Source organism: Rattus norvegicus, chromosome 8, assembly GCF_021556685.1.
Source record: "Rattus norvegicus strain SHRSP/BbbUtx chromosome 8, alternate assembly SHRSP_T2T, whole genome shotgun sequence".
NCBI lineage: Eukaryota > Metazoa > Chordata > Mammalia > Rodentia > Muridae > Rattus > Rattus norvegicus.
This window is the reverse complement of record NC_141541.1, coordinates 68,910,001-68,926,281: the sequence shown is the minus strand read 5'-3', so window position 1 is coordinate 68,926,281 and position 16,281 is coordinate 68,910,001. Positions and strand designations below refer to the sequence as shown.

Sequence of the window (16,281 nt, the reverse complement as noted above, 5' to 3'; positions counted from 1 at the left end):
GGCTCAGCAGTTAAGAATGCTTGCTGCCCTCCTGGAGGGCTCAAGGTCAGTTCCCAACGCTCACACTGGCAGCTCACAACCACCTGTCATCCCAACTCCAAAAGATCCGATGCTCTCTTCTGGCCTCTGAAGGCACGGCACTCTTGTATGCACCTCCACACATCCACGTAGTTAAAAATAAAATCTTAAAATGAATAAAAGAGAAGACAGGGAAATATTTTTTCTAAGGTTAGGGGTGAACCCCAAGGCCTGTGCATGCCAGGCTAGAGCTCGACCTCTGAGATACACCTCAGCCCAGGAGGCAGAAAGCTAAGAACAAGGTTCCTACACACTGAAGAGTTAGGCAGTAGGATATAATCTCCTGGTTTTTTAACTTACACCTGAGGAAACTAAGACCCAGAGAGTGGGGGTGCCCACTGATGGGGCCACTGAGGTCACTGCGGCTGGAACCTCCTTCTCCTGACCACCGACTCAGGTCTTGTTTGTACTTTCAGTTTTCCCAGGTGTCTCCCTGACCCTGGGAATTTGAACATTGGCTGTAGTGAACACATGGAAGACAGCTCGTGGGAAACTCTGAGGAATGCACCGGCCTTTTATGGGGTTTTCTGGAGCCAGTTAAAGATAAGTTTTATTATCTCCCCGTCTCTCTCCCTCCCTCTCTCCCTCTCTTTTAGTAGAAGAGCAATTACCAATGTTAGTGTAGACGGGGGTTGGGTCTCTGAGTTAGAATCCCCTGCTTTGTTTGTGACTATCCAGGCTGCAGGACAGTGCGGGCTGGGTGTATCAGATGATTCCCCCTGAAAGAAGAACTGGAAATGGAGCCCCTGGCTTGGCTCTGGGCCTCATGCTGATGACCCCAGTGGGCCAAGCCCTAGACCTTTCACTGACAAGATGTTGTCCATAGTCCAGGTGACCAGGGGACCTCTGAAGAGGAGGAACAGAGCGGGAAAAAGCTGTGGAAACTTCCCAGAAATCTGGCTCAAGGAGGGAGCAATACAGACTTCCATGCTCTCGAGCTGGAAGACCTTCTTTTACCAGCAAGAAGGATGTCTATGTGGCCATTTTATTCACCCCCCAACTGGAGATTTTGTGTGGCTGTGCTTATGTGAACCCATGTACACATGTATGTGTACCTATGTGCACCACACACGTATGTGTGTGAAGGCCATAGGTCAACCTCAAGTGTCCTTTCCTCAGGTGATGGCCATATATTTTGAGACTGTCTCTCGGTAGCCTGAAGCTCTCCAAGTAGGATAAGCAGGCTGGCCGGGAGTCCCAGGCTCGGCTCTTAAAAATGTTTTCTTTTTGTTTTAATTTTTATATCTATATGTATGAGTGTTTTGCTCTCATGTCTGTCTGTGTACCACGTGTGAGCCATACAGAGGCTGGAAGAGCAAGTTGGATTCCCTAGAACTGGAGTTACAAATGGCTGTGAGCCTCTGTGGGTGCTGGGAATCCAACCCAGGCCCTGCACAAGACCTTCTGGTGCTCTTAACCATCTTTCCAGCCACTTTGCCTCTTTCTTTCCCATTTCCCTGCTAAACTGTAGGTCCAGCAAAACACCTCATTGACCGTCCAGTCTTTTCCACTGTAGCGGCCACGTGCTCAAAACCGCTGAACTTCCAACAGTCTGACCACGATCATTCTGCAGCATTTTTTGAGGTCAGAGGTACTGCCCTGTCTGTGAGGCTCCATTCTTCCCTTTAAGCTTCATTTGTTCCTGGGCTTTGGGAAGGCATAGGGACTGGCCCTGGGAAGTGTCCAAACATGTCCTGGACTCCTGTGCCTGTGTTCATAGCAACAGGGCACCACTGGGGACTGGCAGCAGGCTGGCACTGGAGTTCCTGTGGTCTGGATCACATCACCCTGTACCCAAGACCCACTGAAAAAGCCTGGGGACACCATGTTTGTGTCCCAAGACAGAAGGTCAAGTACACACATTTCTGAGAACTCCAGTCCTTGAGACTCTGAAATTAGCCAAACAAGGAAATTCTAACCACCAGGCAAAACCATACTGGCAAAGCAAGGCAGTTTCCCTCCCTCCCAGGCCTCGGTCCGGCTTCAATTTTCCTATTAACTAGACTCTTTTTGGAGGCTTGACTGTGGTGGCCTTTCTGCCTAACCATATTTTTTACACAAAAATGTATTTCTGTCTTCCTCACATAGTAACCAGAATGATCTCTGGGAAGCTGGTTCTTTGCCTAGTGTTTGCAGGGTCCTCCGTGGGCTGGATCTGTGTACCTCTCAACTCTTACCAGGTGACCACCCTCCCCCAGGTTCTTCAAATGCTACTCAGTGTTTGATTTATTCACCACGCTCTTTTGGGACACGTACAGATGAGTGAGGTTGCACACACACCCGGAACCCTGCTGATTCATTCTCATCTTGTCACCGCCGCCGCCGCCGCCGCCGCCGCCGCCGCCGCCGCCATCATCTCCACCATCACCACCACCATTACCATCACTTTGCATGATGATGATGATAATGATGATGATGATGATGATGATGATGATGCTTTGTAGTCTCCTTTCTTTTTCTGTGCTCTCCTGCTTTCCCCCTCAGACCCCCAGCCTAGGAACCAAAGCCCTGGCCACCTTGCTCCTGCCCAGCTATGGATGTAGGAATCTTTATTCCACCAACAGTTTTAAATGAAGGAGCAAGGTATGCCCAACAAAAGCTGGTTTATGTGAGAATTCACTCATCTTCAGGCAACTAGACCTAGGCATACAGAATTTAGAATTGTAATACATAGCAACAGATCAAACTTTGGCATCACCCCTGGTGGTTTTAATGGGTTGGCCCCCATAGACTCATGAGTTTGAATGTTTGGTCCATAGGGAGTGACACTGTTAGGTATAGCGTGTCTCTGTGGGGGCAAGCTTTGAGGTCTCCTATGCTCAAGCTATGCCCAGTGTGACACACAGTCTCCTTCTGCTGCCTGCAGATCAAGATGTAGAACCCTCAGCTCCTTCTGCAGCACCATGCCTGCCTGCGTGCCGCCATGTTTCCCACCATGACGATAGTAGACTAAACCTCTGAACTCTTAGCTAGTCCCAATTAAATGTTTTCCTTTATAGGGGTGGCTGCAGTGGTCATAGCATCTTTTTACAGCAATGAAATCCTCTGATGCCACCTTATAGAAAATTGAGGGACAAAAGAATGAATCCAGTGTGAGAGAAACTAAGAAACCCTCAGCTTCCTCAATAAGTAAATCACAAGATAAGAAACAAGAGCCAACACACCCGGGCCACCAGGGCAATGGTTACACAACTGTGTCCCCTTTACGATGGCTTTCAACAGTGAAATAAAATCATAAAAGTTCCAGCAAAGATAAAAGCAAACACACTTATAGCCAGTTACTTAGCTCACGCGATTAAGCAACAAGTGATTTGAAACTCTATTTTCAATGTCACTTTACTATGTTCAGCAATCATTTTATGATATATATTATTATAATTACGTACGTAGCGATAAATGTAGACACTGCTGGGTACTAAGACATGGTCAATATAAGTGTAAGTAGAGGTATAAGAAATTCACCTAAACAAAATTTCAAAATCTTGTCTGTTCTCATTATTAGTGATAAACACTGAAGTACGTAGGGTAAAGATGTTCAATTGTAGAGTCTGTTTTAAAGCATTTTAACAAAGAGTGAAGAAGGGCCTGAGAGATGGTTCAGCAGGTAAGGGCGCTTGCCTCCAAGCCTGACAACCTGAGTTCAACAGTTCTGTATGCACTCACATATGCATACTTATACACACACACACACACACACACACACACACCACACCACACACACTACACACACACATACCACACACACACACCACCACACACACTACACACACACACATACCACACACACATACACTAAACACACACCATACACACACCTGAGTTCAACTGTTCTGTATGCACTCACATATGCATACTTATACACACACACACACCACCACACACACTACACACACACACATACCACACACACACATACACTAAACACACACCATACACACACCTGAGTTCAACTGTTCTGTATGCACTCACATATGCATACTTATACACACACACACACACACCCCACCACACACATACCACACACACACACACCACACACACCACACACACACACCACACACACACACCACACACACACACACCACACACACACACCACACACACACACACACACACACACACACACAATGAAGAAATGTTCTTGAAACAAAGAAGGAAATAGAAGTGGAGAAAGAGGAAGGAAGAGGAGGAGAGAAGGCCATGTCGCATAGCTATGGGGAACGTGACCACTGTTGCTCTGGAGACAGTATTAGACTTCATTCTACTCTTTACTTTTCTATGTGCTCCAAATGTTTTCATAATGATTTTTAATAACCCTCTGCCCCACTTGCTGTGGTCATGTGCACCATGACCTGGTGCAGTTTATTTATTCCTCTCATAATGCAAGCACCATCAAAATGAGGTGTGTCAAGTCTATTTGCTTCCCTCTTCCAGGCTGTGAATCTACTCCAGTATGGCTCAAGCATTCACCGAGAGGTCCATGCCTTGCCTTTAGTCTGATCTCTCAAATGGGACATATTAAAGTTGACAGATACTTTATTTCTGACATTATTCTTAAAACAAGATTTCAAGGAACTTCCCCCTTTTGTTTCAAAGGAATCGCAACTTTTTCCCAGATGTTCGCCCCCCCTTCTCCACCCCCCACATCCCTCGCATGGATGAATGCAGAACCCAAACCCAGCGTGGGTTCCCTTCAATATGGGGATTTGTCCATCTGCAAAGGTGGACTTCAGCGCCACCTGCTGGTAGGTTGAATACGAAGCTGTTATTTTGAAGAACTTTGTGGTTTATTAGACTCCGCAATCTCAATTGTTTTACTGCCGCCCTAACAACGGGCAGATTGTGCCATCCACAGCCTAGAGCTACTAGCCGCCTGCTCTTCAGTTGTCAAAGTTGGCTTCCCTGCTCTATGACTCAGAAAAAAATTAGTTCCTGTCTTAGCACTTAGCTCTTTCTAAGTTCTAATGGATAATTTGTGTGTGTTTAAAAGTGAAACTTTCCTTCTCTGTCCATTTACATTCTTTTCATGATTGTGAACTTATGGGCATGTGATATTGGAAGAATCATTTAGGTAGAGCGGGAAGATGGCTGGCTCAGTGGATAAAGGCACTTGCTGCCATGTCTAAGAACCTGAGTTCATCCCAAGGCCAAAACAGTGGAAAGATAGAACCAACTCTCCCAAGTTGGCCTTTAACCCCCACATCTATTCTCATGCGCATGCGCGCGCACATACACTATACAAATAAATACATCTAATAAAAACTTTAGGAAAAGAATAATCGTTTTGAGGTGAAGAAAATATCGATATATATAACAGTATCTGTGCTTTTCTACAGCCAACCCCACGGCAGACTTAGGATGGCGTATTAGAGGCGTAAGAACATCGAGTTCATATGTGCTTTGGTTAGCCGAGTCTTTTATGCGATGTGTATTCCCGGTACTTCATGCTGAGAGCACCACCCTGTTTCGATCAGAAGAAAGGGGGTGTAAGGGGTCTAGGATCCTGATTTCTGAAGAGCCTGCTTGGTCCATGGCCCCTACCACTGTTTTTTTGTTTTTTTTTTTAATTTTTTTTTTTATTATTTTTATTTGAGTACACACTAGCTGTCTTCAGACGCACCAGAAGAGGGCATTGGATCCTATTTACAGATGGTTGTGAGCCACCATGTGGTTGCTGGGAATTGAACTCAGGTCCTCTGGAAGAGCAGTCGGAGCTCTTAACCTCTGAGCCATCTCTCCAGCTCCCGGCCCCTACCACTGTTAACCAGGCTCCTTGCCCATCTATTCCAGGTTTCCTCCCCCTTTTCAGATTGCTCAGGGACCTAGAACTCAAGAGTCCCAGCCCCAGACTTTTTTATGAGACCCATGGACATTTAAAGGTGTTTTTGAGAGCCAGAGCAATTTAGGGCAGGGGCAAGGTGCTAAGAATTCTAAACTATAGAGTTCCATAGCAAGAGAGTCGACTCGTACATTAGGAAACATAAAGTTTAAATGGTATTGGGAGATGTGTGTGTGTGTGTGTGTGTGTGTGTGTGTGTGTGTGTGTGTCTGTGTGTGTGTGGTGGCAGTGAGAGGTGTCTAGGTATGCTCAGGAAGGTCAGAGGCCAATGTCCAGTGTCTTCCTCAGTGGGTTTCCACCTTACATATCAATGCACCATTTCTTTCTTAAACCCAGAGTTTTACCATTTTGGCTAGCCAGCTAGCCAGCTTGCTCCTGGGATCACTGGCCTCTCTCTGACTCCCACACTGGCTTACAGATAGGCTGCTGTATCTGCCTACTTATACTTGGGTCTGAGGTTCTGAACGCCAGTTCTCATGCTTGCAGAGCAAACATTTTGCCAGTAGAACCATCCTTCCCAACCCACAAGGTATTGTTAGTGTTAGGGAAAACTGGTTTTTATTCAGTGTCTTCTCAACAAATATTTCCTGAGCTCCCGTCACGGGCCAGACCACATGTAATGAGTCCGGGCATCCTTTCCTTGTATCTCACATTCCAGCAAGGAAGTGGAGCATAAACAGTTGACAGTTGCACGAGGTGACAGGTGCTCTAGATAAAGTCTCCCCATCCTTATAGCTTACGGCTGAGAGTCTTCCTCATGGTCTATTTTTGGGAGAGCACGTTTTTTAAAATGTTATTACGGTGTAGTGATTTTCAAGTTAACCCCTTTAATTCTTACAAGAACATGGATGGTGTGGGATGCCACTTCAAAGCTGAGAGGACCAAGGTTTAAAAATAAGAAGCCAGCCTCACAATTTGGCAAGTAGCAGGGATTTAAAGTAGGATCTTTAAAATTCCTGGAAAAGGGCAGGCAAACTTGGTGATTCAGTGCCAGGGCTGGTCCATTTAGCGTGGCTATACTCCAATGTGGACACCAGAGGGCGATGAGAGCAAACCGACGGGTCTGTTCCTCTAGGGCTGCCACTGGGCTGCGACAACTTCCCGCTTTGAAGGTGGGTTGATAATGACTGTAGTGGGGTGTTTGTTTTTTGTTTGTTTTTGTTCGCAGTGACAGATGAGGACAAAGGTCGCAGGATTCATCTTCCACCAAAACACCTAACACACAGTACTGCAATGTTACGCTTTACGCAGAAACCCTGTGCTTAAGAAGCCCTGGTCTAAAACTCTTGCTTACATGGAGCCTACAGCTGAGGGCAGAGGGTTGCACAACAGGACGCTGTTCTCAACAATTTGTCAGGGCAAAAGATTTCTGAATGCGCAACAACCAAAAATTAGTTCCAAATGAAGTGTGTCATAAATCAGAAGTGTTTCTGGCAGTGCACAACAGCCTGGCATTTCTTAACCTTAGAGCAGCCTCTGTTCCAAACACACATGCACACTCTGCCGGCCACCATCACTAATACCGTAGGTCCAAACAGAGACTACTGTATGCTGTGAGTTGCAGTGTTTCCCAGTATGCTGAGCTTTCTGCTCTCATGGGAACAAAATGTGCTAATGGTCAAGCACAGACTTCAAGTATATTTTCTGCCATCATTCCTCAACGCCTGCCTACCAGGCTCTTGTGTCTTTGGATTTGAATGTTAAATTTTTTTTGAAAAAAAATTATTGTCTTGATTTGATTTTTATCTAAAAATCATGAAATGTATTGCCTTGGAATTAGGGCAGGGTTCCCAACATTTGCTGAAACAGCCCTAAACTTAATTCTGATACTTTGAGTTTTGCTTTTAGGGTAAGAAGTGTTCTGGACATTGACAGTAATAAAACCAAGCTTCAGTAAATGGTAAATTGTATGTCCACCAAACAATTGCTTTAAAATAAAGTTCTTTATGATTTATTATCAGCAAGTATCTGACTGTAGATCTAGTTTGGATAGCTATATAAAATTATAATATAAATTCCTCAGGTGGTAGGGTACCACGAGAGGAAAGGTTTAGAAAGCCCTGGCCAAGAACTCTTACCACCTCATGACGTGTAATGGGAAGTCTGTGTGCTGGCACCCCTCCCTCCATGGCATGTTTTATAGTATTAGTGAGAGACTCATCTTTGGGAAGAGGAACCTCAAATGAGAAAATGGCTCCATTACACTGGCCTGTACACTAGTCTACAGAGCATTTTCCTGATTAGCAATTGATGTGGAGGGCCCAGCCTACAGAGCTGGTGGTCCAGGTCATGTGAGAAAGCAGGCTGAAGAAGACCTGAAAGGTGAGCCAGGAAACAGCTCTCCTCTGTGGTCCTGCTTCAGCTCCTGCCTCCAGGTTCCTGCCTTGAGTTCCCTTCCTGATGGCCTATGACTGGGACACAGCCAAGAAAACCCAAACAAACAGGTTTCCTCCTCAAGCTGCCTTTGACCGTGGTGATTTATGACAGCAACAGAGAGTAAACTAAGAGAAGACACACGATGTGTTCCCTGCTTCTGCTTGGCTTCGGGCTGACTCCATCCCAGGGGTGGTGTGCAAACAGTTAATTAGTGGGGGCGTGGTCTAAGTGACAGTAGCTAGCTCACATGGGTTTTTGTATGCACACTCTGGTTGTCCCAACCATTCGCTCCAGATCTAAGAGCAGTGAGTGTCCCTCATGACTCTCATGGACTCCTGCCTCACCGGGTCACATAGGGCTGATGGGAATGCACAGCATGAGGGAGAGTGAGGAAGGCTGAAGCCTCCAGGTTGTTCTATCTGAGAGGAGGGTATAGGATTGATGTCCTTGTTGAGAATAAGCCCCTATACTTCCTGCCTCAGAGTTTTGCTGTTCATTTTTCGTGTTGGTTTTTTTTTTCTCTCAAGGAATGGGGCTCAAAATTACTGGGAAAATCTACCTTATGATTTATGGGAAAGAAATAAAAATAACGGATGAACAATTCATCTCCTAAGAGAACTTGCTGGCATGTTTTAGTCCCTTGTGGCAGAGGCCAAGCAGAGCTGTTTTCGAAGCAGCCACACCCTGGGGTGCTGGCACAGCAGATGAGAGACAGACAGAGGCATGAGTTGGGACAAAGCTTGTGTGCCAGCTCAGGACGTCACCCTGGGTTGACAGGATGTGGATTCACCAAGTAGTGTTCAGAATCTTCCCCACAAGGCAGCAGCACGGTGGGGCGTTGGCGGTGGTGGTGGCGAGGCAGTTTGGCCTTAAAAAATGTACAGAAAGAGAGGCAGCCTCACCCCCACCACCACCACTGAAAAACAAAGAAGTTAAGTAACAGAACTGTGTTTTAGTAACACAAAATTGGTGCTGGGATGGAAGAGAGGCAAAGAGTCCCGGAGACACAGAGCCAGGAAGACAGCCTCGCCAGTAAAGTGCTGGCCTAGCAGTCATGAGGACCCAAGTTCAAGCTCCAGAAGTAATATAAAAATAAAATAAGGTAAAATAAAAAAAAAATCCAGGCCGTGTGGGACATGTTCATAATACCAACACTGGGGATGGAGAGGCACGTGAATTTCTGGGATTCATTGTCCAGCCAGCCCCACCTATTTGGTAAGTGCTAGGCTGTAAAACAAGGTGATTGGTGCTAGAGAAGAAACACTTAAGGTTTTCTCTAGACTACACACACACACACACACACACACACACACACACACACACACACATATTATATAATACACACACACACACACACACACACACACACACACACACACATATATATATATATATATATATATATATATATATATATAAAATAAAAAGTGATCTGGGGACATGCAGACCTTAAAAATCTATAGAGTGGATACACCCTGAGCAGAGCCGGTGGAGATGAGGAAGAGGCAGTGGAGCTCCGCACATGCACATGACTGAGCATGAAGGTGCCCTTGATACTTTGAGCACTGACCTTGAGCAAGTTTTATGTTGTGACTCACAAAATTCAAACAGGTCACCGAAGGTAGTCACCAATGTTCTCCGCTGGAGAGAATTAGGGCACAAGAAAGCGAACTTGTTTGGATTTGAACCCAGAAGTAACTTTCTGTTCATTTGACTGCATGGCCTCATTTCCAGTCTCAGTGATGGGAAAAGGGTGACATCACTTGCTGGGGTGGGTGGTCAGGATCAGGTAGGCCTGTGAAGGCAGGACGGCAGATAAAGCGGTTATCTGGACATGTGTGGAGTGTTGATGTTCTGCCAGCCCCTTAAGGGGACATGTCCAATGGACTTGGTGTTCCAGCATGGAGAGGGAGCTGGTTTTCATTAAAAAGAATGAAACATCTGTAAAAATATGATCGGCTGAATTTCCTGGTCAAGCTGTTCAAGAAAAGCCAGCTGTGGTAACAAACAGCAAGGCCATGACCCAGCTGTGGTACTTGCCACAGACAGAGATAGACAAAGCAGGTCCGTCAAAGTGCCCAGGCCTCTGATATACTGTGACTGTGGAGACATTTACAGATGAGACCGAGACTAGGCTTGGAAGGAGGGGAAGAAATGCATGTTGCTCAAACTCCCTGTCTCATTTTGATGGGAGAGCTTCTCAGTGATGCCTGCCCACTATAGTCATTCAGGGACCCTCAGCCCAGAACCTCCTAAGCCTAAACCAGACCATTATAGGATGGGCCTCGCAGGTGGTATCAACAGGAACCAAGGTCAAACCTTGGGAGAAAGGGAGGCTGTCTTTGGAGATGACCGGAAGGCCTGGTGTGCAATAATGTCTACAAAGCACTTGCAGGGACTCAGGTCATTTCAAGGAGCATCTGTCTGATCGCTCTCCACCGACTGCGTGGGGAAACATGAACTGAATACAGAAATAACTTGTTCAGGGTTCTTCACTGGAAGAGTCCAAGACTAGAGCTCAGAGCTGCTGACGTCACGTTCAGGACCCCAGCCTGGCATCCTCAGGGCCATTCCACAGAGGGGAGGTCCAGTGTACCTGGTTCATGTATAAAGATGAAGGTCTTCAAGGCAGCGGGGGCACTGTAATTCATCTGCAAACACAGCCCAGTGTCTGAGGGGAACATAATGGGACAACGCATAAGAGATCCTGAAGGGAAGAGTTAGAGATGGTGGGGCAGCCGCACAGTCTGGAAGCTGTGACTACACAGGGAGCAGCCGGAGGGAAGCTATGCAACTGCACAGAATCAGAAGGTCTCACAGTCTGCGGTCTAGACATATGCCTGCAGCACGTGGCTGGGAAAGTGGAGACCGTACTTCCTGCCCTATTGCCTGTACTATCTGGGCCTTAAAGGGAATATCACCTTCCTGACCAGATAATCATGCTAATTTGGATATACCTGTATAATTTAAAGTATGCTTTTGGGGTTGGGAGCAGAGCTCGGTTGGCAGAGGGCTTGCCTAGAATACAGAGATCTGGGTTTGATTCCCCAGGCATTGTGTAAGACTGCACATGGTAATCCCTCATCCCAGCATCCTGGAGATGAGGGCAAAAGGATCAGCGACATTGTGATTTTTGAGGCCAGCCTATTTCAAAATAAAAACACCCCAAACTTGTCCTTTTCCATTTCCAAAATTTTCCTAGGTGAGCGTTGTTCTCCTGCCTCTGCAGCTTCCCATGTAAATTAACCAGTGTAACAGTGGGGATGCTGAGAACAAGGGAAAGAGTTCGTCTAATGGAGAGCCCAGCACCTTGGGAACTGCCAAATTCACAGTGGCATGTGTGCCTGTGTCTCATGGACATGAATGACAGGCAAAGCTCAGCAATGTCAAAACCATTTAGCAGGGCCAGCAAGATGGCTCAGAGAGTCAAAATGCTTGCTGGGCAAGCCTTGATGAGCTGAGTTTGATCCCTGGAACTCACCAGTGGAAGAGACACTAACTGACTCCTGCAGTTCACGGCTGTAGCTCTTCTGACCTCCAAACATGCTCTATGGCTTGACCTGACTGCATAAACATACATCGATACACAATAATAATGGTGATTAATAATAATGATGATGATGATAATAATAATAATAGCAATAAACATATAATGCTAGCTTGGGGTGATGGTGAACATGAGGCCTTCATAGACTAAGGCTTGAGTATTGGGAGTTTGAGGTCAGCCAGTGCTACAGGGCAAGACTGTCTCAGAAAATAGTATCACCACCATCACTCCCACTACTATCAACACAACCACAACCATCTCCATAACCAGCAGCAGCAACAACAACAACCACAACAAAACAAGCCCCAGAACCATCAACCCAGCTACTAAACCTTGGACAGATTAGTAATCCTCTGGGGTCTTTTTGTCTTTTAAATCTGGTGTAAAGTCACTCCAATACCTCAATCTTTTTTTCCCCACATGGCATTAGGATGATCTAAATGAGAAAGCATGGAAAGTTTTTAATCAACATCCCTGGCAAACAATCATGACTCAATTCTTACCGAGTCCTAAATCCCCCAGATGGCTCATGGATAAGGCAATACTGGATCTAGGCCGGGGATCTTTGGTGTTACACGAAAATGGCTTTTGGAGGTAACAGAAATTAAGGCCATGAGACAGAAATGAAGCCCACTTTTATGGAGGGCTGACTATAACCCCCATACTACCATGTAGCAAAGCCTGCTCCCGGGATATCAGAAGGCTGTGGGCCCCTGGTACCAACCCCCAAGTCACAGAATAAGGGATGTGGAATCAGACTGATTGACCCAGGGCCCTGCAGCCTTGGCGACTTCAAGACTTCTCACCTTAGCACGTATGTCTGCAGGGCTTTTCAAACTCTCGATCTCGGGACTGGGAGAATGACTGAGGGGTTAAGAGCACTCTTCTAGAAGACCGGAGTTGACTTCCCAGCATCCATACTGAGAGGCTCGCACCTGTACATCTAACTTCACTGGATCTGATGCCCCTTTCTGGCTTCCTCAGGCACACGCATGGCACATACCCACACAGGCACACACACATTGATTAAAAAAAAAAAGAACCAATCTTTAGAAACACACCTAGAATCCCTTCTCTGGGGCCTCGCGATGTTTATTTCTACTGAGTTCTCAGGTGATGTCAAATGCTGTTGGTTTGGGATGCTGTGGAGACAGCAGAAACCATCTAAGCCGCCTGTTCAGTGAGACTCCTAGCGGTGACAGACCTCCCAGGCTGCCAGAAGCCTCCAGGACGGTCCCAGACTTCCCTGAGGGAACACTGTGAGCTCTATGAGGGAACATGTCCCCATTGGGGTCCTTCCTGAAAGTGTACGGTCTGTGGCCTCTGATACAGGACTTCCAGTGGGTGTTTTATTCTTTATTCGGGTGACAGGGAACAGACACTCAGTCCTATAAGACACCATGCTACTGACTGAAGGATCTGCCATTGAGCAAAACTCCTTTGAGGTCTTAAGAGGAGCCCTTGCATGGCCTGCCAAGGACAGCTCAGTCATTGTAAGGAAAAAAAAAAAAAACAAAAAACAAAAAAAACAAAAACCAGTCCCGACAATGCTAAACCTTTCCAGAGAGCCTCTATCCCACAGCCTTTAGAGACATCACATGTATACATGCCAAACACTGACAAAATAGTGTCCATGCTGAGAACCACAGCTCCCAGCCAGATCCTAAAACCACGGCGCACCAGACAGTTTGTATACCTTGCAAATATATAAATTAAGAGGTCTGCACTGATACAAAAGCTTTCTAAGGGGACTGAACTCCATTCTCTGTCATGCTAGCTATTTGCGGGCACCTCGAAAACAAAGATTGTTTTCAATGGAGTAGTATGAAAAATAGAAGGTATTATATACAAGCTCTGCCTCTCTCGTGTCCCCCGTGGAAACCCCTGGTGTCGTCAGGGCCTCTGGGCAGCCTCAGCACCCCCACCGGTAACCCATCTGCTGTCTGCATCTTCCGAGACAGCAGGGGACTTGCCCCTGGACTTTTCTCCTGAGTCCCCATCTCTGCTTGGCGTCTTCTGCGAACCCAGGGGCTGCCCGAGGGAGTGATGCTGCTGTCGGAAGAATAGTCCATGCACTTTCGGAAGATCTCGGGGCTCGTGCTGAAGTTCAGTCTGCCTTCTTCAGCCAGTGGGGATTTTCTGGAGACGCCCTTGCGTTGTGCCAACGGGCTGCTCCACGGGCTTGAACACGGGGAGGCATTCGGGCTCAGGAAAATGTTCTGGTGGCCAGAAGGGCTGAGCTTGTTGCTGGCCACGTGCCGCCGGCCAGCCATGGGAGAGGTGGGGTTGCTCTCAGGGTCAGAGGAACTGTTGGCGGAAGACTCATCCCCCATGTACTGAAGCTCCTCCACTCTCTTGTTCAGGGATCTGCTTAGGCGGGTACCCGCTGCGGGCTCATCCTCATGGTTCTTATCTTTGAGGGGTTTCTTTTTGGGCGGTCTCATCCCAATCAGGACAGCCTTCATGTTCTCTTTGCCCTGAGATTCAGTGGCCATGAATTCATGGGCTTTGATGGCCGCGTCCACCTCCTCGAACTCCACAATGGCACATTCTTGGGTCCCCACCTGGCTGTAGCGGCTGCTGATCCTCCGGATGTCAGGGGGCAGCTCCCTCCCAGGTTTTAGGATCCGCACCGATGAGATGACTCCAAAAGTCCCAAAGAGCTTGAGCAGATATTCCATCACCTTCTCCTGCACCCTTCCGTTCTTCGGAGGTGTGGCCAGGGACCATAGCTTAGGGGACAGGTGGAGATCATATACCAGCAGCATCTTGCTGGGGAGGTTCTCATTGGGGAACAGCGGCACGGGGGTGGTCCTCCTAACCTTCCGGTGGTCCTCATTCAACTCCAGGGTGACCGAATACTTCAAGGCGTGTGCTGTGGTCCTCCAGTCCCGTGTGAGGTGTTTCACCTGAAGAACACAAAGCAGGTCTGAATGGTGCCTCCTCTCCTTGTCCGTACTTGTACATGCTATATCCTCCCCCTTCCTTCCTTGCCTCTTCAACACCGATGACTAAGTTCATACCTGATGTGGAAGACACTCAAATACCAGACAGAGAATAAAATGAAAGTTTTCTCCAGCCACTTCTTCAATGGTTTCTTTCCTTAAAGTTCTTTCGAACAAACTCTATTATAAAAAAAAAAAAAACTGCAAAAAGAATTACAGGCTGGAATCAGCCAGACCCTAAGTCTATGTATCTAGCCGAGCAGACAGACTAGCCATTCTGAAGCTATGGAACCTCACACTGGATTTTAAAGCTTCAATATCAAATGTATTTTATGCAGCCCCCCACCACGAAAATGGAAGAAAACCATTAGCACTGGAAAGATTTTTAGATTCTCTCTCTAATGCATGCCCATCACCTGCACTCGGTCTTTCTTCGTTCTAACATTTAACCCTTCACATCCACATTATCTGCTCACGTGTGCATTTGTTTACATGTATAGATATGCTATTGGCTAGATTCTGCAGATGAGAGAGGACTTTTTTACTTTCTGAGGTTGTGTGACTTCACCGAATATTGTACATTCTAAGTCTGTCCCTTTTCCTGCAGGTTTTGTGATTACATTTTCCTGTAGAACTGAGCAGTAGTCATATATGCATATATACCATATGTATATGATTTTACATTATCCATTCATTTGTTGATGGGCAGCCTAGGTTGATTCTAAGTCTTTGCTAGAGAGACTCAAATAACAATAGGAACAACAGCCCTGGTTTCTCTTCAGATGGTAAGCATCGTTCGCCTCTTCTTGTTTGTATGTTTTGACAGTACTGGGGATTGACCCAGGGCATCATGCACAGAAGGCAAGCACTCTCCCAATGAGCTACAGCCCCAAACTCTGCCCAAGTTCACAGGTCAGATTCTCACAGTGGCTCTCAACCTCCCTAACACTGAGACCCTTTAATACAGTTCCTCGTGTTGTGGTGAGCCCCCAACCATAAAATTATTTCATTGCTATTTCATAACTATAATTTTCTACTGTTTGAGTTGTAATGTAAATATCTGATATGTAGGATGTCTGATATGCAATCCACAAAGGGGCCATGACCCATAGGTTGAGAATCACTGCTCTAACACTAGGCTGTTACATAGTACATAGACCCAAGCGTCACCTCCTCCCACCAGTAAGACTTGGATAATTATTTAGTCTCTCAATGCCCAACCTCCTCGTCTCAGTGCTAGAAATATTAAAAACGTCTACTTCATAGCCCTGAAACAAAGATGAAGTAAGGGTTTGGGGAGGTGACGCAGTTGGAAAAGTGCTTGTCACACATGCACAAGGACCTCAGTTTGACCCCCATGGGAAAAAGACAGACAGGATGACTTGTGCCTCTAATCCCAGCAATGGGGAAGCAGAGAGAGGCTTTCTGGCCAGCCAGCCTTGCCTACTTGGCTGGTTCTAGGCCTGGGAAGGACCTGTGTCTGAAAAAAACAAAAA

The 16,281-nt window shown here is 46.6% G+C and overlaps 1 protein-coding gene across 1 annotated transcript in view; it reads right to left on the bottom strand.

Annotated features, from left to right (window-relative positions):
• Positions 1–12,915: 12,915 nt before the first annotated feature.
• The window catches only part of Larp6 (La ribonucleoprotein 6, translational regulator), a 21,201-nt gene continuing 17,835 nt past the window's right edge, over positions 12,916–16,281 (bottom strand). Inside the window, 1 exon segment of the mRNA NM_001108154.1 lies at positions 12,916–14,749. Coding sequence (NP_001101624.1) covers positions 13,682–14,749 — 1,068 coding nt within the window. The 3' untranslated portion in view covers positions 12,916–13,681.